At 36.5% G+C, this 20,355-nt stretch overlaps 1 protein-coding gene across 3 annotated transcripts in view; it reads right to left on the bottom strand.

Annotated features, from left to right (window-relative positions):
* ADCY2 (adenylate cyclase 2) overlaps nucleotides 1-20,355 on the bottom strand; it is a 200,900-nt gene that overhangs the window by 34,051 nt on the left and 146,494 nt on the right. For all 3 annotated transcript variants that reach the window (XM_064506827.1, XM_064506826.1, XM_064506829.1), the window contains 3 exons: nucleotides 17,401-17,498; nucleotides 10,400-10,484; nucleotides 1,943-2,080 (listed from right to left, as the gene is read on the bottom strand). In XM_064506827.1, coding sequence (XP_064362897.1) covers nucleotides 1,943-2,080; nucleotides 10,400-10,484; nucleotides 17,401-17,498 — 321 coding nt within the window. The remainder of the gene's footprint in view (nucleotides 1-1,942; nucleotides 2,081-10,399; nucleotides 10,485-17,400; nucleotides 17,499-20,355) is intronic.

Below are 20,355 nucleotides of genomic sequence, written 5' to 3'. Positions count from 1 at the left end.
TTATTAATATTAAGGAAATGCAAATTTCACAATCACATTTAAAGTCATTTTTTGCTAGTCAAACTATTAAGGTTTAGTTTCAACGTGGGAACTGTACTTAAAATTATCATCTCATGAATATCATGGAACATGATTATTTGTAGTAGTGAAGTCATTACTGATAAGGCACAAAGATATCAAACTACAGCCTATTAAGTATTAGTGTTGCATTCAGTTCACATAAAAATGGACTTGAACCAATAAAATTAAAACCTTCTTCTAAAAATAATGCAATGAACAAGTACTTTTTCTGCTAAAACATCTTTTACTAGTTGAAAGCCAGATTTTATGTGGGCTGTACACAATAGTAGAACTTCAGTCTAAGGAAAAAAAAAATTTGTTGGCCGTATCTTTTTTATGTCTTTTAACTTAATAAACAATCATACTGTTGCGTGACCTCCAATTCAAAGTAGACTCTAGTCTTTAATCCCAAGTAGGTTATTTCATTTCTTCTTATAGATTTACAGAGTTCCAAATAAGAGAAAGAGTCTAATCCGACCTCCTTCATTTTACAAGCCACTATATTGCAGAGTTTTGTCCTGTCGTAAGCCAAAAACCTTTTTCTTGGCTGAAGTATATCTTCTGTAAAGGTATATAGTCTTGAGCTCAGGAAATAATGGAGAATCAACAGTTTTTCAGTATAACTTGTTCCAGTTGCTGACTGCCTTCACAGTCAAAAAGTGAGCCTAATTTCTCATCTGAATGTGTATAATTTTATCTTCCAGTCACCGCTTATTTGTGTTTTCCTCTATCAGCCTTAAGCATGAAATTCAATTAGATGAATTTGAAATTCCTGAATGTCTTTTTTTTTTTTTTTTTTTTTGAGTCTATCTCTTCTCCTTATAAAATGCGGGAAAGGAAAATCTCTACTTTCCAGAACAGAAAACCAAGAAAAACAAAACTAGGATCCTGCAACAGACAAAACTGAGAGAAGGTGCTTGCATCTCTCTCCTTCTGTGAGAGTTTTAGATGTGAGGTTTCCACATCTAAATGCCTACATAACATCTTTTATCATTCTGACAGGCTTAGCACTTACTGTAACAAATGACTGACTGAGGGTCGCCTGAAATGCTATGGGAAAAAAAAATATAAAAGTGCAGGTATTATCAATCTTTAAAGTGCTTTATGAACCTCAAGTAACAAAACCTACCAGCCACCCAAGGAAACACTGAAGTAGCAGTTTCAAAAGCACTAAAGCGCAAATCTCATTGACTTGAAATGAGACTAATGCCTGTGCAGGCTTTGAAAACATTCTCTCTCTTTCACGGGTGTACAAAAAGAAGCAGATGGAGACTACAGGGCAAGACAAAGGAGGTTTTTTGATCCCTTGTACTGTTCACGCCATTAAGCAACATATACTTCAGAATAAACATGGTCATTAGATTCCCGCTTTATGCAGACTCTTCGTTACAGCTACAAAACAACGACAGCTTTACAAGGATTTTCCCTGTTGTGAGAGAAAAGGAAAGCACAAGCTGCAAAGCCTGAAGTCCTAACAAACTTTTAGTTCGGTTCTTTTTAAGTTTTGATTTAACTTCAATTTTTTTCCATTTGCAAAAAAAAAGGCAAGCACTTGAAATTCAATAATGTACAATTATGAGAACTTTATGATCAGCAGAGAAGTGTCACAAATCAGTGTCTTCCACACATTCTGCAAGGAAGTATTTCATTCTTGGAGTAGTATTCTGTTTTTCTTTAATATACTTAGCCAGGATCTGAGCCATGGCTGAGCTTCCTGTATGTTTTCCGTTGTTCTACTTTACATTTCTGTCTCTGGCAATCATCATTATCATGTATCTTCCATAAATCTGTACCTTCATCTAAACAAATTCCAACACAAAAACAAGAAAAAGACCTTAAAGGAAAAAGTAAACAAGAAAAAATACCCCCTTTTCCCCCTTACCATGTTAAACACAGCCATAGTTAATATTATAGCAGTGGTTGTCAATGTAAGAGTGATCCGCGGCCAAGGACGGTTTGCAATTATTCCAGATGACTTCAGGATCCATAATAGTGAAGCTGATGCTTTCTTGCTACATTGCTAAGTGTGAAGAGTATAAAACAAACAGACAAAAATAGTGTTAGTGTATTTAATTACTATAAACAACTTCAAGTTAGAATTAAGAAGGCTCAGTGTTCAGGGCAGCATTAATATACAGGGAGGTTATCTCAAAACACTGTACAGAAGTATTTGACTGTTTTCTTCTCATTGACAGCCTCCATTCATACAAACGTGGTTCCATAGAGGCACAAAATGGTCACACGGAACAACAGCTCCTGGCACATCCAGTAAATATTATCTTTCCCAAAATTTCAGCAAAGTGGGGACAAGGTTGCCCAGAAGCATCTTGTGCCCTTTCCAAATGTTGTTTTCAGCTATACTGAAACCTCTGTAAAAAAAAGGCATGAAAAGCTAAGGATCAGGACATCCCCACAGAAGTCTTCCATTTTTGAGGGATACCTGGATATTCTAACTACACATATACAGTAATATTCTCCTCTTTACTGAAGAATGTGCTTCTCTTTTATTACAATAAGCTTCATTAGTCAGGAAACAAGTGAAGATCATGAATCACAATTATGCTACCCTTACCTTTTATCAACATTTTTTTTTTTCTTTTTCCTTAATGCTATTAGAGATCACTTTACATACTGTTTTCATACCAGATTTTGGTCTTGGGTCAAAACTTCCAAAAAGAACCACTGCAGTATGCAAAGATACAAGCACAGAAAGTCTTTGAAGCTAAAACTCCAGCTCTAAAAACTGCCCAAAACAGGATTTCAAATTACAGCACTTATCAGGTTCAATAGCCATGGCACATCACTCTAAGCTGACCAGTTACCCAACACAGACATGGCGTGATTTACATCTTTGCCTTACTACACCTAAATATATATATTTTTCCCAATCACACATTACTTGGACAAGTCCACTGTATTTCCAGCAACTTTTTAACATAGTTTCCTATTATGACAGTGAGTTTTGCACACCACATTGGATAGATTCTGAAAGAATGAAGTCAGTTTGAGGAAGGTTAAAACAACAATCTGAATCTCAAGGATGGACAAAGAAATGGAAAAAAAACCTAAGACAGTTTTATATACACACTCTTTCCCCCGTCCCTTAAAAATCACATAAAACAAGAAAACTGGCCTGGGTTTTTGAGCTAGAAACCGTTGCTCACATTATGCCTGTTTTGCACTTCAGGCTTTATTATGCACCTCTAAGCAGATAGCAAATATCAAGATAATCTGAATTGGTATGTGGATTTTAGAATATTTTTGTCTTCCTTGTTTCAAGTAATAAGGCTGTGATTACCCTTTAATAAAGGGTTACTCACTTTAATAAAGCAAAAAGCATAAAGCCTGGATTGTTGCTGTTGTTGTAAAGGAGCGAGTGTTGAATGGCACCCAGGGAAGGGATCCGGCTGAAAACTAATCATTCAGTTATCCATCTAAAGGGGCTAAAACCTAAGGAATCAGCAATTGTAGATTAATGCCAGATTAAAACAGCCACAGAACTATGCCTTAATAAAAAAATTCTTTGCTTTTGTTGGAGCGCATCCATAGCTTTACTACAACTTCACAAAACAATATAGGTGATTTGCTCAGAGGTTTTCTCTCAGAGGAAAAAAATCAGAGATTTCCTCAGTTTAGGGGCAGCTGGAGTAGCTGAAGTTTGTGTAGGAAGAAAAGCAGGAAAAGACCCCGACAACCTACAAGGAGTACAAAATGGCACAGAAGTGGTATTGATAAAGCAGTACCTAGCACATACCTTTCTGAATTATATCGCAGGGAGCTCTACTGTTCAAAACAAGGCTTTAGGATGAGAAATTCCAAGAAAGAAGCCAAGGATGAAAGTAAATTATCTGGACTAAACCACATACACTTTATTACTATTTTGCTGTTTTAAGGTTATCTGACTGAAGCTTTGAAACCAAACGAACAATTTGCATTATGTCTTAATCTGAAGATAAAATACAGCTTTACATAGAAAATCTATGTTGAATCCCAACATCTAAATACACGAATTCTCAAGCAGGTCTGTAATAATCTAGTCTGATGTCTAATATGCTGTAAATGACAGAATTTCACCCAGTAATTCTTCCACTGAAAGCAAAAATATGTGATGGAAACTGACTGTACTTTCAAAAGACATTTTTTCTTTCCTCTGAAGATGCCAAATGATAGAGACTTCTCAGACTTTTCTATTTTAATATTAATGCTTCTAATTGTTAAATTTGATCTTTTTTCATTTTTTTTGACGTAATCATTAAAAAAATTGACTGCAGAGGTTTGCTGAGATTACTTATTAATGTCCATGCTGAGAACTGTATTTATTGCTGAGGACTATTTTATTGCTTGCTATATATCTGTACACTTTTAAACAGGCTTATACAACTTCCATACAAAAATTTCATGCAATAATTCTAAGTTTCTTGTTTACAAGATTGCTGATGAATAATGCCTGACTTTGCTAATGTATTTTAGCAAGACAGAACTAATTGGACTGAGTTTCTACATTTCCTTAAGAAGTTATTTTTCTGCTTCCATTTTAAAGAAAATTTTTACTTTCACTCGGTAGGCTTGTCACTAAGAAAAGTTTTGGAGAATAAATTGAATTTCAGGAAACAATATATCATTCCGCCAGTATGATTAATCAGTCATGAGATTCCATTTTTGTAGCTTTTATTGGGAAACTACAGATTTTGCTGCCTTGGACCTGAAAAAAAACATGAGTGCCGTTAGACTGTCACTTCAAAAATGAAGTTGTAGATGGCTATTTCCACTCATAAAACAGAACTAACCAGAAGAGCTTGGTGGTACATTTCTTGACAAACTGTTTAATATCCAACTCTGAGCTCCAGAGAGGAAGGACAACTATTTATCCGGTACATCCATCATGCCCACCTGCCTTGTTAAATATATGATGGGTCTCTCTAATAGCACAGAAAGCAACCTACACTGGTGAAACCAGTAAGGGCCCTGGAAGGAAAATTTGTGACAAAACTCTGGATCACACTAAAAATTGCTAAACCATTCAGTAGAAATCTCTTGGAAAACGTGACAGGATACACCTGTTGAACAGTATTTCTGCATAGGAACTAACAGATCTACTGAACTTCCTTTCACTTGTAATTTGAGCAGTTTAAATCCAGTCCATATGTTGTACAACTGTCACAACTGAGTGCTGCTGGGCACCTAGGGAACTCCTGGAAGTGGAGATGGAACGGTCAGGGGATCACTAAATTCAGATGCTAAATAGCACTGGCAGAACTACACAGGTTGATTTTATTGATCCATTATCATACTTCAAACACTTTTTGCAAATGTTATGTTTCACTTGTATTTTTCTTAAGAAAATGAAGAGTAAGATGGAAGGAAGAAAGTAATAATTTCTGGAAACATGCAAACAGGGTAAAACATCAGATCTCAGTAGCATTAGCTGCTGTATTTATTTTAAGTGGAGCTGGCAGAATATGCTTCAGTGTTTATCATTTACCAACTGGAAATAATAGGTATTTGTAGTAATAAGGGTGACTGATGTATTACCTTTGCATCTGAGCACGTTAAATCTGGTATGACAGTTCAGCATGATAGTGAGTAATAACTTATTGTGAATATTCAGGTTATTAAAATGTATCCTGTGTTGTCTTTCCACACACAAAACCTAATTCAGCATTTAATAAAATGAATGCTGTCTTTCTGAGTGTGACAGCTACACTGTAGATGAAAGACAGTGTTGCAAGAGCTGTCACACATTTCCATCACATGCTAGCAGAGGTTGGAACATCTTGACTGAAGACCTCTTATTTACAGAAAGCCAGTGAATCATATTTTCTGCAGTTCTAGTACTGCTTTTTTCATTTTGCATTCGAATACAACTTAATCTTTTACTAGCAGTTATGTTACAGAGAATGAAATCAAGAGAAACAAAAAGCTCAAAAATCCAGATTTATTCAGGTATCCATTTTCATGCAGTCTTGAAGAAGAGACCAAAGTTCAAATCCAAAGAACTGCCTGACTTATAAATGCACTGATCTAAGCTTGGGGAAGGGCAATATTTGTGAAGAAACACAAGTTGATACTTTAGGAACTTTTAAATAGTCCTATTCTTGATTAAGGGACCAAAGTACTTTTAGAATGAGCACAGTAACATCATATTTTTGAACTCCATGGTGGAACCTGTAAATCTAAGCCAAATATTTTGGCTCCCTACAAAATGCTTCCACGTGAGAGTCTAGTCAACTTTATATTGGATACAACTGGTCTGACTAAAGCTGGAATCCTGAACAAAAAGAGTTAACAACAGGAAAAACTAAAGTTGATATCAAATTTTTAATTTCACCATGCTTCACTGTGTTTATTGGCCTTCACAAAGCGTCACATTGAAATGGTTCTGTTCTTCACTTCAGCTATTGCATTCAGAGGAAAGAACACTGCACTGAGCCGTATAAATATGCCTTTAGGCACTCAGAGCTTAGTCCTGGTCCCTTCAGTGCCGCTTTCCTCCTTCAAGAAAATGCAGAGTCACTGTGCTCTATGCTATTTTAAGAGTAGACATTCTCCGTCTCTCCTGTCAAAATTTTTCTACTTCATGTGAAATGTTTAAAGAGACACTTTTTAAGTACAGTGCTCAGGGCACCAACCTGGAGGAAGTGGAAATATTCTTTGGGACAGTGCCTGGAGCCCAGGAGGTGTTCTCACGACAAGGCTCAGAAATGCTCCCCTTGGCTCCACAGCACCTACAATCCTGAACACGCAGGGTGCCTCTACATTAGTGACCGAGCATGCACCAGGTGCTCTCCTTAGGTGTGAAGTCATCTTGTATCCATCTTGGAGCCTTGTAGTGGGCACTGAAGGACACCACTGGTGTGCTCAGAGCAGGTTCTCTCCTCATGGATCTGAGGACAGGGTCATGCACCAGGGTGTCAACTACAGCACCTCGCTGTCGGTGTGGAACGAGGCCCTCCAGCAGCAAGCTCTCTGCACACATGCTACGTGCACTGAGGACTGGCAGCAGGTGCAAACCTCTTTGCCAATAAAGATGCAATGGGGACATCTAGCCCTAGAATCATATTATCCTGCAACAACAATGAATTGCAGCAGAGAGCATCCTATCCCGCCCTCTTAGCCATTTAATGTTTCAGGACACATACCAATTTTAACTAGGATTTATGAACAATTAATCCCTATGGACAAACAACTGTTTCTAGGACAATTCTTTAACCTTCCTATGCTCTGGTTGCCCAAGACCAGATACTGGATTATATGCACCAGAGGTACAATCTAGAAAGTCCTTAGCCTTGTCATTTGTGCTGCCACTCTACCACCCTTTGATGGACACATTTCTATTCTTATTTAATCAATAGTCTAATAATTCTGCCACAGATTGAGTTGGACTGTGTTGCTGTGCTGCTGAACAGTAAAATCAACTAATAATAAACCCAAAGTGAAAAAATGAGTATAAATCTCTTCTTGTAATAATGTAGTTAGATTCAGGAAGAGACAGTGATCTTAGCATTACAATCATTTTTTTCCCTGTTTTGTTTTTTTCCATTTATGCTTACCAATCACATGAAAAAGAAACAGACAAGCTTATTCAAAGTTGATTTTTTTTTAAATGCCTTGCTCCTGATGAGTAATGATGACAGTCATTTATAATCGGTGGAGACTGCGAGGGCAAAGTGCCAAAGTATTGAGGCAGTGGACAATGTAGTGACAGCCAGATGTCCTAACCTGAACCTAAGTTTGGTTGATTTTGCCAACACTACAAGTTCCACTCTATAAATCCTGTAACATTCATGAAAATATTTGACTTCCACTGCAAATTCATTCGACAGGATCAGCCAGGCCAAAAGAGCCCTGTTCTTTTTTGTACTTTTCAAAAACAGATTCCTGTGGCAACTTTTAAGCTCTGTAAGTGTGTATGTAGGTGTGTGTGCACATAAACACAAACAAATTTATACACATTTATACACACACCTGCATTCTGCAAGGGAATTCAAAATGTACCTCTTTAGAAAAAGAGGAGGGAAGAAACGACACTGGCCAAAAAACATACTGACCAACCAAATGAAAAAAAACAAAAACAAACAAACAAAAAAAACCCTACAAAACCAACCAAACCAAAATGAGGATTAGGATGGTAAAGCTTGATTTCTCTGAACACTGACACGAGGGTGTGAAAGGCCAAATATTGATACCCACTGCCTTGAGAATTTCAGGCTTTTTCTTCAGAAAGCATTCACGACCAAGGGCTCAGATACTCATAGAGCATCACTGTGGATATGGTGCAAAATAAGGCTCAAATTTTGCAATGCAAGAGGCATTAGGGAGCGGACAGGGCAAAGATAAACCTGCTCCCTCAGTGGCAGCTGCCTCTCGCCCATCACCTTACAGAGCTATGTCCGTACTGAGGCAAAACCCATGCCACTTCACCTACGGTCATAACTTATTTGCTGAAAGGCTTCTTACCGATATAGCTTATGCATTAGAGTAGCTGAATCCAAAGAGACATAGACGTAAATAACTCCTCTTCAAGTTATTAAGGTCACAACATGGTATCTCACAAGTCTGTACAGATGCAATAATAGGCCTCCATTTCTGGGAAACATTCTTAGTATATATGAGACATAGGGAAAAAATGACGTTTAGCTGAGGTGTTAGATATTATTCAGTGGCACTGCTTCTGAACACTGACTTGGGATATTTGCTTAGCCTTAAAATAAGGCAGAAAAACACATTTGCATTCCTCCCAAGCTACTGTATAAATCAAAGCCTCAGGGGAACCTAAGTGCCAATATTCCCTGATACCAGTTCATTGGCACCTTTCTTCCTATAACTTTCCTGCTTTCCCTTTAAGGACTTATTTTCATGTCATTATTCAACAGCAATACTCCGACTCCATCATTTTCCTCTTATGTCAATGCCAAATATTAATCGTCTGTGACCTTACTCCAAGGATTTCAAAACATTTAAAAATATTTTTGCATTATATCTTGGATAAGTTCCTGAGCAGTGGCATTATCCCTACCTTACTTGAAACACAAGTGAAACGTAGATTAATTAAATTTTCTTTAAAACATGTCTTGGTTAATTAGCAGCCTCACAAGGGAAGAGGGAGAAATTGTAAAATCCTGGCTCCTTTATTTGCTTCAAATGCAAGGCCACCTTTCCTCACTGTTGTACTGCATAGCGCGAGTCTTTCCCACAGGCACATATGTTTTGTTTGTATAGAAAAGCTTTTCTCTATCAGCTTCCTCCATGGGAGCTTGTGGAAAAACGCAGAGATGGAGGAGAATGGGGGACCAAGCACACCAGAGCCTTGACAGATTTCAGGAAAACATATTCCTTGAACTGGAGGGTGGAAAGTTGAATTTTTCCACTTCTTTCCAGTGTGGTAACCGGGATAGCAATGACAGAACCAATGCTACAAGACTTTTTTTTTTTTAATTTATTCTACATATAAGACATTCATTTTACAAGAACATTTGGCACCATCTTTTCTCTGTGCTACTCACTGTCCTCCTGATTCCTAAATTCATGTTTATAACATCCCTGATTGCTGCAACCATTTTTTCCATCTTCCCTAGAAAAAATGTTCTTTAGCTGGAGCCTGTGACTGGATAGGAAACACACACTATCCTTTTATTTTGACTTGATGTCTGAGGCTTGTGGAAATAATTCAGCACTTGGTTTCAAAAGATAAGAAACCATTGGCAAACAAGCAGAAATAAGGATTTTTTTATGATGTGGTTCACTACCATGACACAATAAGAACAGTTTCAAGGAAAGGATAAACTGACCTTAATAAAAAAAAAAATTAAGTAAGCAGTGCATGGTTATGCCACACTCTATAAACAAGTGTGCAAATAGATTTATTCTAGATTACATTCCAAACTCAAATTTGTTTACTTTTTCATAAACCCTGAAATGTCTTGGTCTAGATGAAATTATACTTTATATCTGTTTGAGAATAGTTAAAAGAGGGACATTAATACTTGCTACTTATATTGTGAAATGCTGAAAGTTTTGCCCAAATCTTGAATTAAATGAAATTTGCAAATTCATCATACTATTAGGTATGAAAATAGGCATTATAATAACACCTGGACCACCCATTGGCATTAATATTTTACAATAAAACTTCTACATATAAAATTAAATTTTAATTTTGAAACAGTCTCTAATCTGAGAAAATAGTCTTATACAATACTTAAAAAGAATCCCCAAATATACAGTAAAATTAAAGCAATATACATAAAATTTAAGCATTTACAAGATGGACCACCCACCTACTGTAAGCTCAAGAGCAAAAAATTTAGAAAAGACAACTGAGGTTTATTTGAATACCTACCAAAAGCTGTCCAGCAAAACAGATAAAAAGGATGAAGGAAAGCAAGAGGAATGCAGCCCCAAATGAAATTCCAAGAATTGATGTTCTACAAGAAATGAGAAAACATATATTGATTTGTGACACTTCTGTAGCAAGACTTTTTTTGTATAGAGTGTTGATAAAGTTATGAAAAATTACCATGTGTAAGCTACAATTTACAAACATCAAAACCACAGAAAAACAAATCCAGTTCTTACTAGAATGACAGGCCTTTTCCCTGCCATTTTTGATTTTCTAATCTCACACATATAGAAACAAAGCTATTAAGAAAACCTCATTAAATATACATACATACTTAAATATATATATATATGCATATAAAATATATTTTTAATCTCAGGAATGCTTGAATTGGCTTTATTTCTCATTTTGCAAAACTATTACCATGGGCAGATATTAATTTCCATACAAGTCATTTAAAAGGCAGAATGCATTAAGGGCAGCAATGTTTTTTTTTAACTTTAGAAAGCTTGCATTGAAAAAGAATCTTATTGCTAGCTTTTTGCTGCTGATTTCATAACAACTTAAGCATCTACTAGATTTCCAGTATTAACTTGTTGTAGCAGTGGGCATTGGCCCCAAAAGCTGGAAATTTAGTAGCACTGGGACAACAATGTCCTGTTGTATGTGTCTCACAGCTGGAACCTGGGATATCTGCGATGCTGCAGTCTCTCCTTCAGCAAGGACCCGAATTTAGAGACCGCTCTTTCATGAGCAGGTAGGGATTTGACACCTCTGAGATCTCATTTTGTATAAAATTTGGCTGTCTGGTCAGTAGACTCTGACGTATCAGAGGACAGGATGCACGATAGGAAAGAAGACTAAACACCATGAAGAATATAAAACACCACCAACAGCAACAAAATTTCAAATACAAAAAAACAGTTAAGCGTAGGCTATAGTCTTCCTCAAATCATCCTCACTCAGCTCAGCATTCTAACTTAACTTTTTCCTGTGTATTACAAATAGGAAAATCTAGCCAAAATAGCATCTCTGGATTCTCAGTAAGCAGAGACAGGGATGCTGAAACAACCGACCTGTGCATTAATTCTCTAAATACAATGGATATCTCTCCATATGAATACCACAGTAAATGGCAATTGCTCCACGAAGCACCATACGCAAGCTACATGCTACAACCGCCAAGGAGAAAGCAGGGGGACCTAATGTTGTTTAATGCAGGCCAAGAGGGGTGGGCTGCTCTGCATTGGCTGTGTTGTTTAAGCAACGGAACCAGAGGCAGTCATCAAGTCCCTCACCTGAGCATCTGTTTCCCATTTTAACCACAGATTTGACAGAACTGCAGAATTCAAAAGTATCTCTCGACTCCTTTGAGTGCCAGCAAATATCTTACTTTAGCAAACATGATCTGCTGGAGATACCGGCATGCAGTTTTTGAAATAAGCTTTATACCCCTTGGTTTTTTCCACAAAACCATAATAAATGTTACATTTTAAGTTAGCGCCTCCATGAACATATGAATCAGAATTAAAATATATTTTTAATAAAAGCATATGTCTGCTTCATTTGAATCCCATTTGAATTGAAATATACATGTTTTAGAAATTATAATACTAAAGATTAAGAGCAGAATTTGGATCCATTTCCACAGATTACGTACAAACATTGGAAAATATTGTGATCTGTTTTAACAACAGTGTTACAAAAGCTGTTTTCAGGAAAGAACAAAAAAAGCATTAACTTCATAAACCAATTTGATGCCATCCTGCTGCCATTAAAAGCATTTTGGAGAGTAATTTATGAGCTTCCCTGCCAATCATCCAGAGAACCTTCATTCGCGGATGAAAAACAAACATCTGCTAATTCCCAGCATATTTTCATCTTGAAACAGCCCTTTCTCTATGAGTTACTTGAAAATTATTATTGCTGTTGAATATATGTTTGCCGAGAATTCCTTGTTGCTGCTGAGGCTTTGAGCAGTATATCAGCATATGTAAAAGTACAGTTTCTACTCTTAAGAATTCAGCATCTAGTAAATGACAGAAGAGGTGAAAGAAAAGGAATATAATTAATCTGCACATTTTTTACACATGTAAACACTTGCAATCATAAATGTCCTTCAGTAAGATTCAAATAACCATGCCTGCATTTCCAATTATTGTTATGCTATCACAAATAGATTAGATGATACACAAAAGAAACCTGCCCAATGCAAGAAGTGTTTCACCACAAGAATGGCCTTTTGGGTCGAGTTTGAAGAGCATCTTTGTGCAAGAAGACAGGAAGATCTTTGTGAGAGAAACTGGAGAGTAAGAGAAATGAAGTGAAAGCACTGAGTGAAGAGAGCTTATACAAACTGGTTATGATCACGCAGGCTAAGCAATAGGCAGAAAAAAATCTTTGTGGCTATGTTTTATATGGATTGTCACAGATCAGTGGTGGCATCAGGGTGTCAGGAAAAAAAATTACATACTGAAGTGAACAACATCAAGATTTTGAGTATCTGGATAAAGAGAAAAGTTTTGAGGATAAAGACCAGGAAAAATGGTATCTTAACATATACAGTTGAGTAGTGATTACAGAAAAAAAAACCCCCACAAATGTAAGCTTTTCATTTCCCTGCCACCAGCACCGCCTCTTTTCTGGGCAGAGAGTAGGACTCTGGTTTCAGTTATGTTGACACAGTTTCATGTTGCTCCTAGAAGGAAAGAATTGGGAGGAAGGTGCCAAAATGGGAAGCAAAACACTGAAAATTAACAGCCAGCATAAATAAGTCTCGCTTGAGGCAACGACTGCAGAAAAGCCATAACATGCCTTTGTGTTTGCCACTGGCAGACTATGTGTGCTCAGTAACTGCACAGCACTTCACAGTAAACTAATCTTGCCTTTATTGCACAGAGCCACCTGATGCATCGCATCCATAAAACTCCTTTTGAGGAGTTCAGGGAAACCATTTTGTCGAAAAAGCACTTAGCACCCCATAAGTCAGCTAACTTTTTGCTTAACTGGCCTCTTCCTATGCTTGAAGGAACGCCCTCATTTCTGAAAGCTCTCTTCTGTGCCCCACGGAGAACCCCACACGGCAAGCCTTAGCAATAACTGCACAGGGACAGAGCTTTTAACTGAGGACATGATACAAGAAATCCCCAGGTTTCAGATACTTGCAAGTCTAACTAATTTGTGATCTTGGATATCCTTCTCATAGTACTCTGCTTTCATCAGGAAAATTCTATTGTCAGTAATCAATTTTTATGAGGTGGCATGAGAGTGGAAAAAAAATTGTATTTACACATACTAACCTCTTGTTGGTAACATTTCTACTGCAAAAGTAATGATTCCCTGTGAAGATAAAGATGTTGAAAGACAGAAAACAGAAGATATTCTTTCTACACTCATGTAATTTCTAGGGAAGTGACTTATGGCACACTTGCCTTAAGAGGGCATAGCATATTTCCTTTTCTTGATAGGAAATTAATATTCATGTTTTTAACAGTTTGACTGCATATTCTCTTGAGGGGGAAAAATATATATACATGACAATACTGAATTTAGACTTTTTTGGTATTTAACAGTAGCTATACCTTTCTTGATCTGGATGATGCTTTCACTAAGCCCCCAGTGGATTCAGTGAGTATGTTGACTAATGTATGGCACCTTCATTGTTTAGAAAAATCATGTGAGTATTATATTATATATATAATGAATATATATGTGAGTATTCTATATATTTTATACATAAAATCAGATGGAGCAGAAAAATAGCTAGGAAGGGTGATTTTCTTTGTCTATTTCTTGTATTTTACATGATCGCTTTCAGACAAAGTTCCTAGGTAGTACATCTCCCATGAAGAAATTCAGCTGTGCCTGATTAGACATAGTATGTTAATGCCTCCTAAACATCTGCCATAGGTAGGCATGACTTAGGACAAAAAGATATAATTTCTTTAACATAGCAGCCTCAGAGAGCAAAGCCTTGGGAAGAATCTTCAATGCAGCCCCTACTGATTCCTCACTTGGGGAGCACAAGGAGTATCTCCCAGTCAATGTGAACATATTCCCAGCTATTTAGCAGTGTGTGTTTCAAAAAACATTTTAATCAAACTACATAAAGGTGAGATTGCTGTGAATTACCAGCGATATTTCTGGTAAGCCAGCCAAGAAGCCCCTGAAGGCCTGTTCTGAGGAAACGTAATGACTGAGATTTGCTGGCATCTTAATGTCATGATGCAGACCTACTCCTCCTGACATCTCTCACCCCAAGCTATTGTTTACTTGATTACATTTACATTTACTCCTTTGCGTAAGAAGTTTGTTTATTATGAACACACCACATCAGCTTATCTACCCCAGGAAAAATAAAACATTAACAGATGATTTCAACATTGAAATATGTGTCTCATGATCTTGGAAATATTTATTATATACTTGCAACGTGCTGGATGTTACTCACCAAATATCCCCAAATTTACTTTAAAGCAGCAGGCGGTGTGACTGCAGAGAAATCAATGCTAGTATACTGCTGCAAAACTAGACTAATGGAATACTGAATCAATAAAACCACTGACAGATGTAGTTTCTCTCTGTCCTCATTACATCATCATTTTAAACTACTGTACAATTTTTGGACAAAAAGAAAAAGGCCGGATAGTCTTTTAAACTATGAATTTTTGGTCTTTGCTACAAAGAGAAAACATTTGTATCACTAGAATACATTCACAAGTTATATTTGCAATGACTACATGCGACCTTTTTTTGCGGGTGCAAAACTGAAATTAACTGACAACAAGAGCTGCTAACAGCCTAGCCTTTTCCTTTGCCATTAATATTACTTCGTAATTACAGACAAGTAGCTAGCCATGTGCCTTCTTGATTTATAAGTGTGCAATAATGTAAATAAAAATAAAAAATTAAAAAATAAAAACTGTTAAAAATTAAAAAAAATAAAAATAACACCTTATTTTTTATAGGCTCTTTAAAATATAGGTTGAAAGCAAGAAAAACACCAAAGAGTTTATACTGTGTTTTTGTTACAATATGGAATGCTTTCTGAAAGACAATGAATAAGTACACTCCAATAAGCAACACATGTACAAACGGTACATATTGAAGATAATTTTACTTTCCAAGGAAAGCATTTACATACAGCAGTGATTTTGAACTCTTTTTGGATTTGTGGGCCCCCAACATTTTTCCAGCAGAGATGCAGACTGCCTGCTTTTCTTTCTTCCATTTTTGCATCTCTGATTTCACAGATCCCTTGAAGCTGAAAACCATTAATGTAGCTAATATCTGATTTTATACTCTTGCTTTTACAGTTTAATATCTAACCCTATAAATGTTTTGTTCTGATGTTTATAAGAGAAGATCATGTAATATTAGCCTTTGCAGGTTGAAGGACATTTTTCATAGTTCAATAAAGTTCCTTAGAGTTGATTAATTTCAAGTACCTGATAAATTTTATTGAAACACACATTTTATTTAAGGGACATAATAAGGATAGAGCAAAATGAGCATCCTCCTACTTCTATGCATAAATGAAATAAGGCTATGAAATAAGTCCATGAATTAGACCAAAAAGTCATTCTCACTATGGAAATCAAATTAGAAATTATTATGTCATTTATAGAGTAGATAGAAGCAGATTCATAAATCACAATGCTGGAAAGGACTTGTCAGATCCATGTTTGTTTTTTGGCATATCACAAACAAAGAATTTCCTCAAATTAATTCCTGTACTAATCAAAATACAGTGTGAGTTTATAAAATATATATTCACTGTGCAAAATGACAAATAAAAATCACTGTGAAAAATGACAATAAAACCAGCTTTAAATTCTTATTTTGCAATGGTAAATCCTAAAGTCAGACTCAACCATGTGCACGATAGTGCTGAACTCATGTAAGTGTGTTCCTTTGTGGACTGTGTCTCAGCACTGGCAACTAGCTAGGAAACCCTCTGCGAAGGAAACACTTTCACATCTGAATAGAAGTCCAGAACACTTTATATATGTTATAAAACATGCCTGCAATATGTAAAGTCAATTTATAATGAACTAACAGTTCCTTCTGGGCTTGAATTCAAGTGGGAGTCGGTACTTCAACACCAGACCAATCAATCAACTGAGGTTAAAAATACTGCTTCCAAAAGCACTGCAAGACTATGACTGTAGAAACATTATAATCACAGAAAATATACAATGTTGCCTTTGGAAACAATTATTATGAAACCAATATCAATTTTCCACTAAATAAATACTCAACATCAACATTCCATTTGAAGTAGACTAATAAAATATTGTTTAGTTGCTTCGTGTTAAAATTGATTCCAAACTATCTTCCATTTTTTTGGCCTCTCTATGATATGCACAGATGGAAAGAATAGCTAATTTGTACACACAAATAAAAATCAGCTTACAATTTTTCCCACAATCTCACATAAATAAATTCTGATAGCAATAACTATTTCAGCATATTGAATTTTAAAATTAATTTTAAAAAGATAGATTTTACTTTATATATAGTAATGCTCCGTTGGTACGCACGATGGAACAGTGCTAGCACAGTAATGTATGTTAAAGATGTTTTATTAATCACAGTCCCAATTCTGCAATCCATTTTGTCCCACTTTAACATCCAATTGTCCCCTTATTTTGTGTAATCTTAGTCACAGAAACTTATAGCAAGTATTACTTTTTCTATATATATGAATTTCATTCCTGTCCTTGTCCCACATTTTTAAATACAAACAGAAAAACTAAAAGCAATCAAGAACTGATGCTAACACTTGGACACCAAGCTATGATAATATTTAAAATTAGAAACAAGCATAACTTTGAAAGTGAGCTGAAATTCTCATTCTTATCTGTTCAATTCCATTTCCATGAATTAACCTTTGTAATCTGACATTCCTAAATTTTAAACTTTTATATTATTATTTTTTACATTAATGAACAAATATACATAGGCATGAGTAAATATTAAGACCATTAAATACCACTTACTTTGGCAATACCAGAATCTGCACAACAAAAATGCAGAAGAATATGAGACAGGCACAAGTCACATAATACTTAAACGCAGGCAGAGTAGTTGCTCGATACTAGAAAAAGAATGAGCACATGTTAAATATACAGTTGCCAAAACAGATAAAACATCACTTAGCTGAAATACCAGCTTAAAAAAGCAGATCTGTATAGGCAATTTTTAGCAACAGTGAATTTCTTGTTGTTCAGTAACTCTTCTATCAACCCACATGGGGCTGGGGATGATGAGGCATCATACTGAATCCTTCCACTCCTTGAAGAACAGCTTACATAGCCAGGTGAAATGGTTATGTATTGCACCTGCCACAGGATTATCCCAAATTCATCATAAGAGGTTTAATTAAAAAAATAGTGAAAGCAAATAAAATATATTTTTCCATTTTCAAGAATGGCTGACAGTCCTTGGCTGACTTCAAGTTTCTAAGTAATTAATTCTCCATATCTAATTTTAAGCTAAGAATAAAAACTTAGTTATAAGAAACTGTAACAGTCATCTGGACAAGAAACTTCCAAGCACATGAACCAACTACATGTATACTATTTCCATGAGGACAGCTAGCAATAATACCTATATTAATTAAGGTTATATTATTACTTCAATTAAAATATTTTATGCCTGTTTTAAAAGGCCTTACATGTCCACTGATACTAGTAGACAGTTGATATTCTTAGGAGAGAGTCAATTTGCCCAGTTTTGTCATGACGATAATTCTACATATAAATCTCTAATTAGCCTATCCAGAAAGATAAGAATTGAGCTATTAATTATTTATTAGAATTGCTCTGTTATTTGAGGTAGATATGTCCAGATTGAAACCAGTCAAGTACTCAAAAGGAAATGACCTAAGTATTGACTTTTTTAATAGGGTAAGAGTTTAAGAGCTGATTATTAAAAAAATAATTTAGCAAAGAATATTTTCACAAAGTGCTTAATATGCAAACCTCATAAACGGGACGTGCATGAGCCGCGCTTTCTAACGGCAAGCTCACAGCTGTGTCTTTGTGCTCAGTGCCAAGTTCGGCCCTTGAAACTGGTGCACAAAACTTTACATGAACACGGCTGAATAAAGCTTAGCACCCAGCAGCCTTTTTTTCACTTCCGAATTCTGTGACAAATCAAAAGCAATTCTTGTCACATACCCACATGAATTCCAAGGCACACACGACTGTGCTTAATGCGTATTTTTTTGTTCCAGCTGTTGAACAAGTGTGTTGTATCTTAACAGTCTTACTCAACAATTTTGGACCTTCACCTGCTGTCAAAATCTCATAAAATTCTGACCAACTTGTGAATTAATTCCCATGTTCCATGCTTCTCTAGACAGCTCCCAATGAAGTCATGCAACCGACTCCTCAAGTTAAATAATTATTTTACTTTATTACCTTGCTTTACTTTCAGGTCCTGCAGGACCTGAAAAGCTCCTGTTTAAATCAAAGTCAAGCTTCCCACTGAGATCTTTTAAGTCAAGACTGGACTGGTGAGTCATTGCAAGGAATTAAAGAAAGGCATTAAAAAGCCAGATCTGAAAAGAACAATTAGTTCTTTGCCTCACAAGCATGCTACAGTCTAAAAGAGACCATAGTCCTACAGGGCACATCTACACAGCTAAATAACTCAGTTCCCTGATTTTCTCCGAAGTCCTCATTCCCTGACTGTCCAAAGTGTGATGGTGACTGTCCACATGTGATGCTTTACTCCCAAGTTCTCTTTTAGAGTTAGTCAATTAGTACCCTTCAAATTAAAATCTGAATGTGCTCCTGGGGTGCATTCACTCCAGGTAGTGCACTCCCTAAACACTACAGATCCACACCGGGTCTAGTTTCTTCTCTCTTAAGTCACCTCTACACAGTCTCCACAAGCCTTGATACTTTAAGAGCATGCAACATGTTCCTTTGGCCCTCCCCTATACCAACACCATTCAGCTGAGCTATGAGAAAACCCAAAGGTGATTTCAGATGCTTTGAACTGCAAGATACTTGTAGAAATTATTAATTATGTCTTGGAGCACCATGTGGGGCCTAGAGGATACTTAAACTTATGGTATGCAGTGTGAATCCAACCAGACTGGTTTAGAGAGGGTTAACCCTCTGCATCAGGTGGCCTAGGATCACTTCCATGAGCGGTGTGGACCCAGATGTTTCTTCCATCCCTGCACAAAAGCAAAGAATAGTTCCTTTCCCCCAAAACGTTGTTCTCAGGTCACAGAGGGATCAACCACACACACAATACTAGAAGCAGCGATCCAGCAAGGTAGATTCAATCAGCCAATAAGAAAAGTAGAAGATAAGAGCAAATCCTGCATTTCCCCTCTTTCTGGGGCCTAGACTGTGTTTGAACTACTGGAAGGCACCTTCAGTCCTCTCCAGATTCACTGCTGTGAAAACTATTGCAGAACTAGGTCTCTAAGTCATTTCCTTCAAAAAACCTTAATCTCCTCCCCTTTTTAAAAAATAGGACAGTAGAAAAAGAGTGTGGTAATGCTTCCTCTACGCCTGTTCTCATCAGGTTCATTCATTTATTCAGCCAGCTGGAGACAAACCTATCTCTCACTCTCCTGAAGGGCACCTTAACGGCCCAGCTACTGGTTGTCCTGTGCTGATGGGGAAAAGGAAAGAGGCAGTCTTCCTGAAGAAGCTTTGTAATGTCTAAAAACAAACTCAAGATTCAAAAGGCCTTTGAAGAATGAAAAGAAAAGGCTTAACTTTCTAGGCTAGTGGTCAGGATAAACACCTAAAAAGGCGGGATCTTTCATTCTGATCATTACTCCAAGCACTGCAAACACTACCATTTACCCTGTCTGCACATAAAAGTATCAAACATGTTTTAACAAACATATGTGTCATAAAAACACTTAGTGTTGCATCCAAGGCAGATGGGCTTTTTTTTAAGCAATATTTACAGTACTATGTCCT

Source organism: Dromaius novaehollandiae, chromosome 2, assembly GCF_036370855.1.
Source record: "Dromaius novaehollandiae isolate bDroNov1 chromosome 2, bDroNov1.hap1, whole genome shotgun sequence".
In the NCBI taxonomy this organism is placed as follows: Eukaryota; Metazoa; Chordata; class Aves; order Casuariiformes; family Dromaiidae; genus Dromaius; species Dromaius novaehollandiae.
Note: the sequence above shows the minus strand (reverse complement) of the source record. Positions and strands in the feature narration are given on the sequence as shown.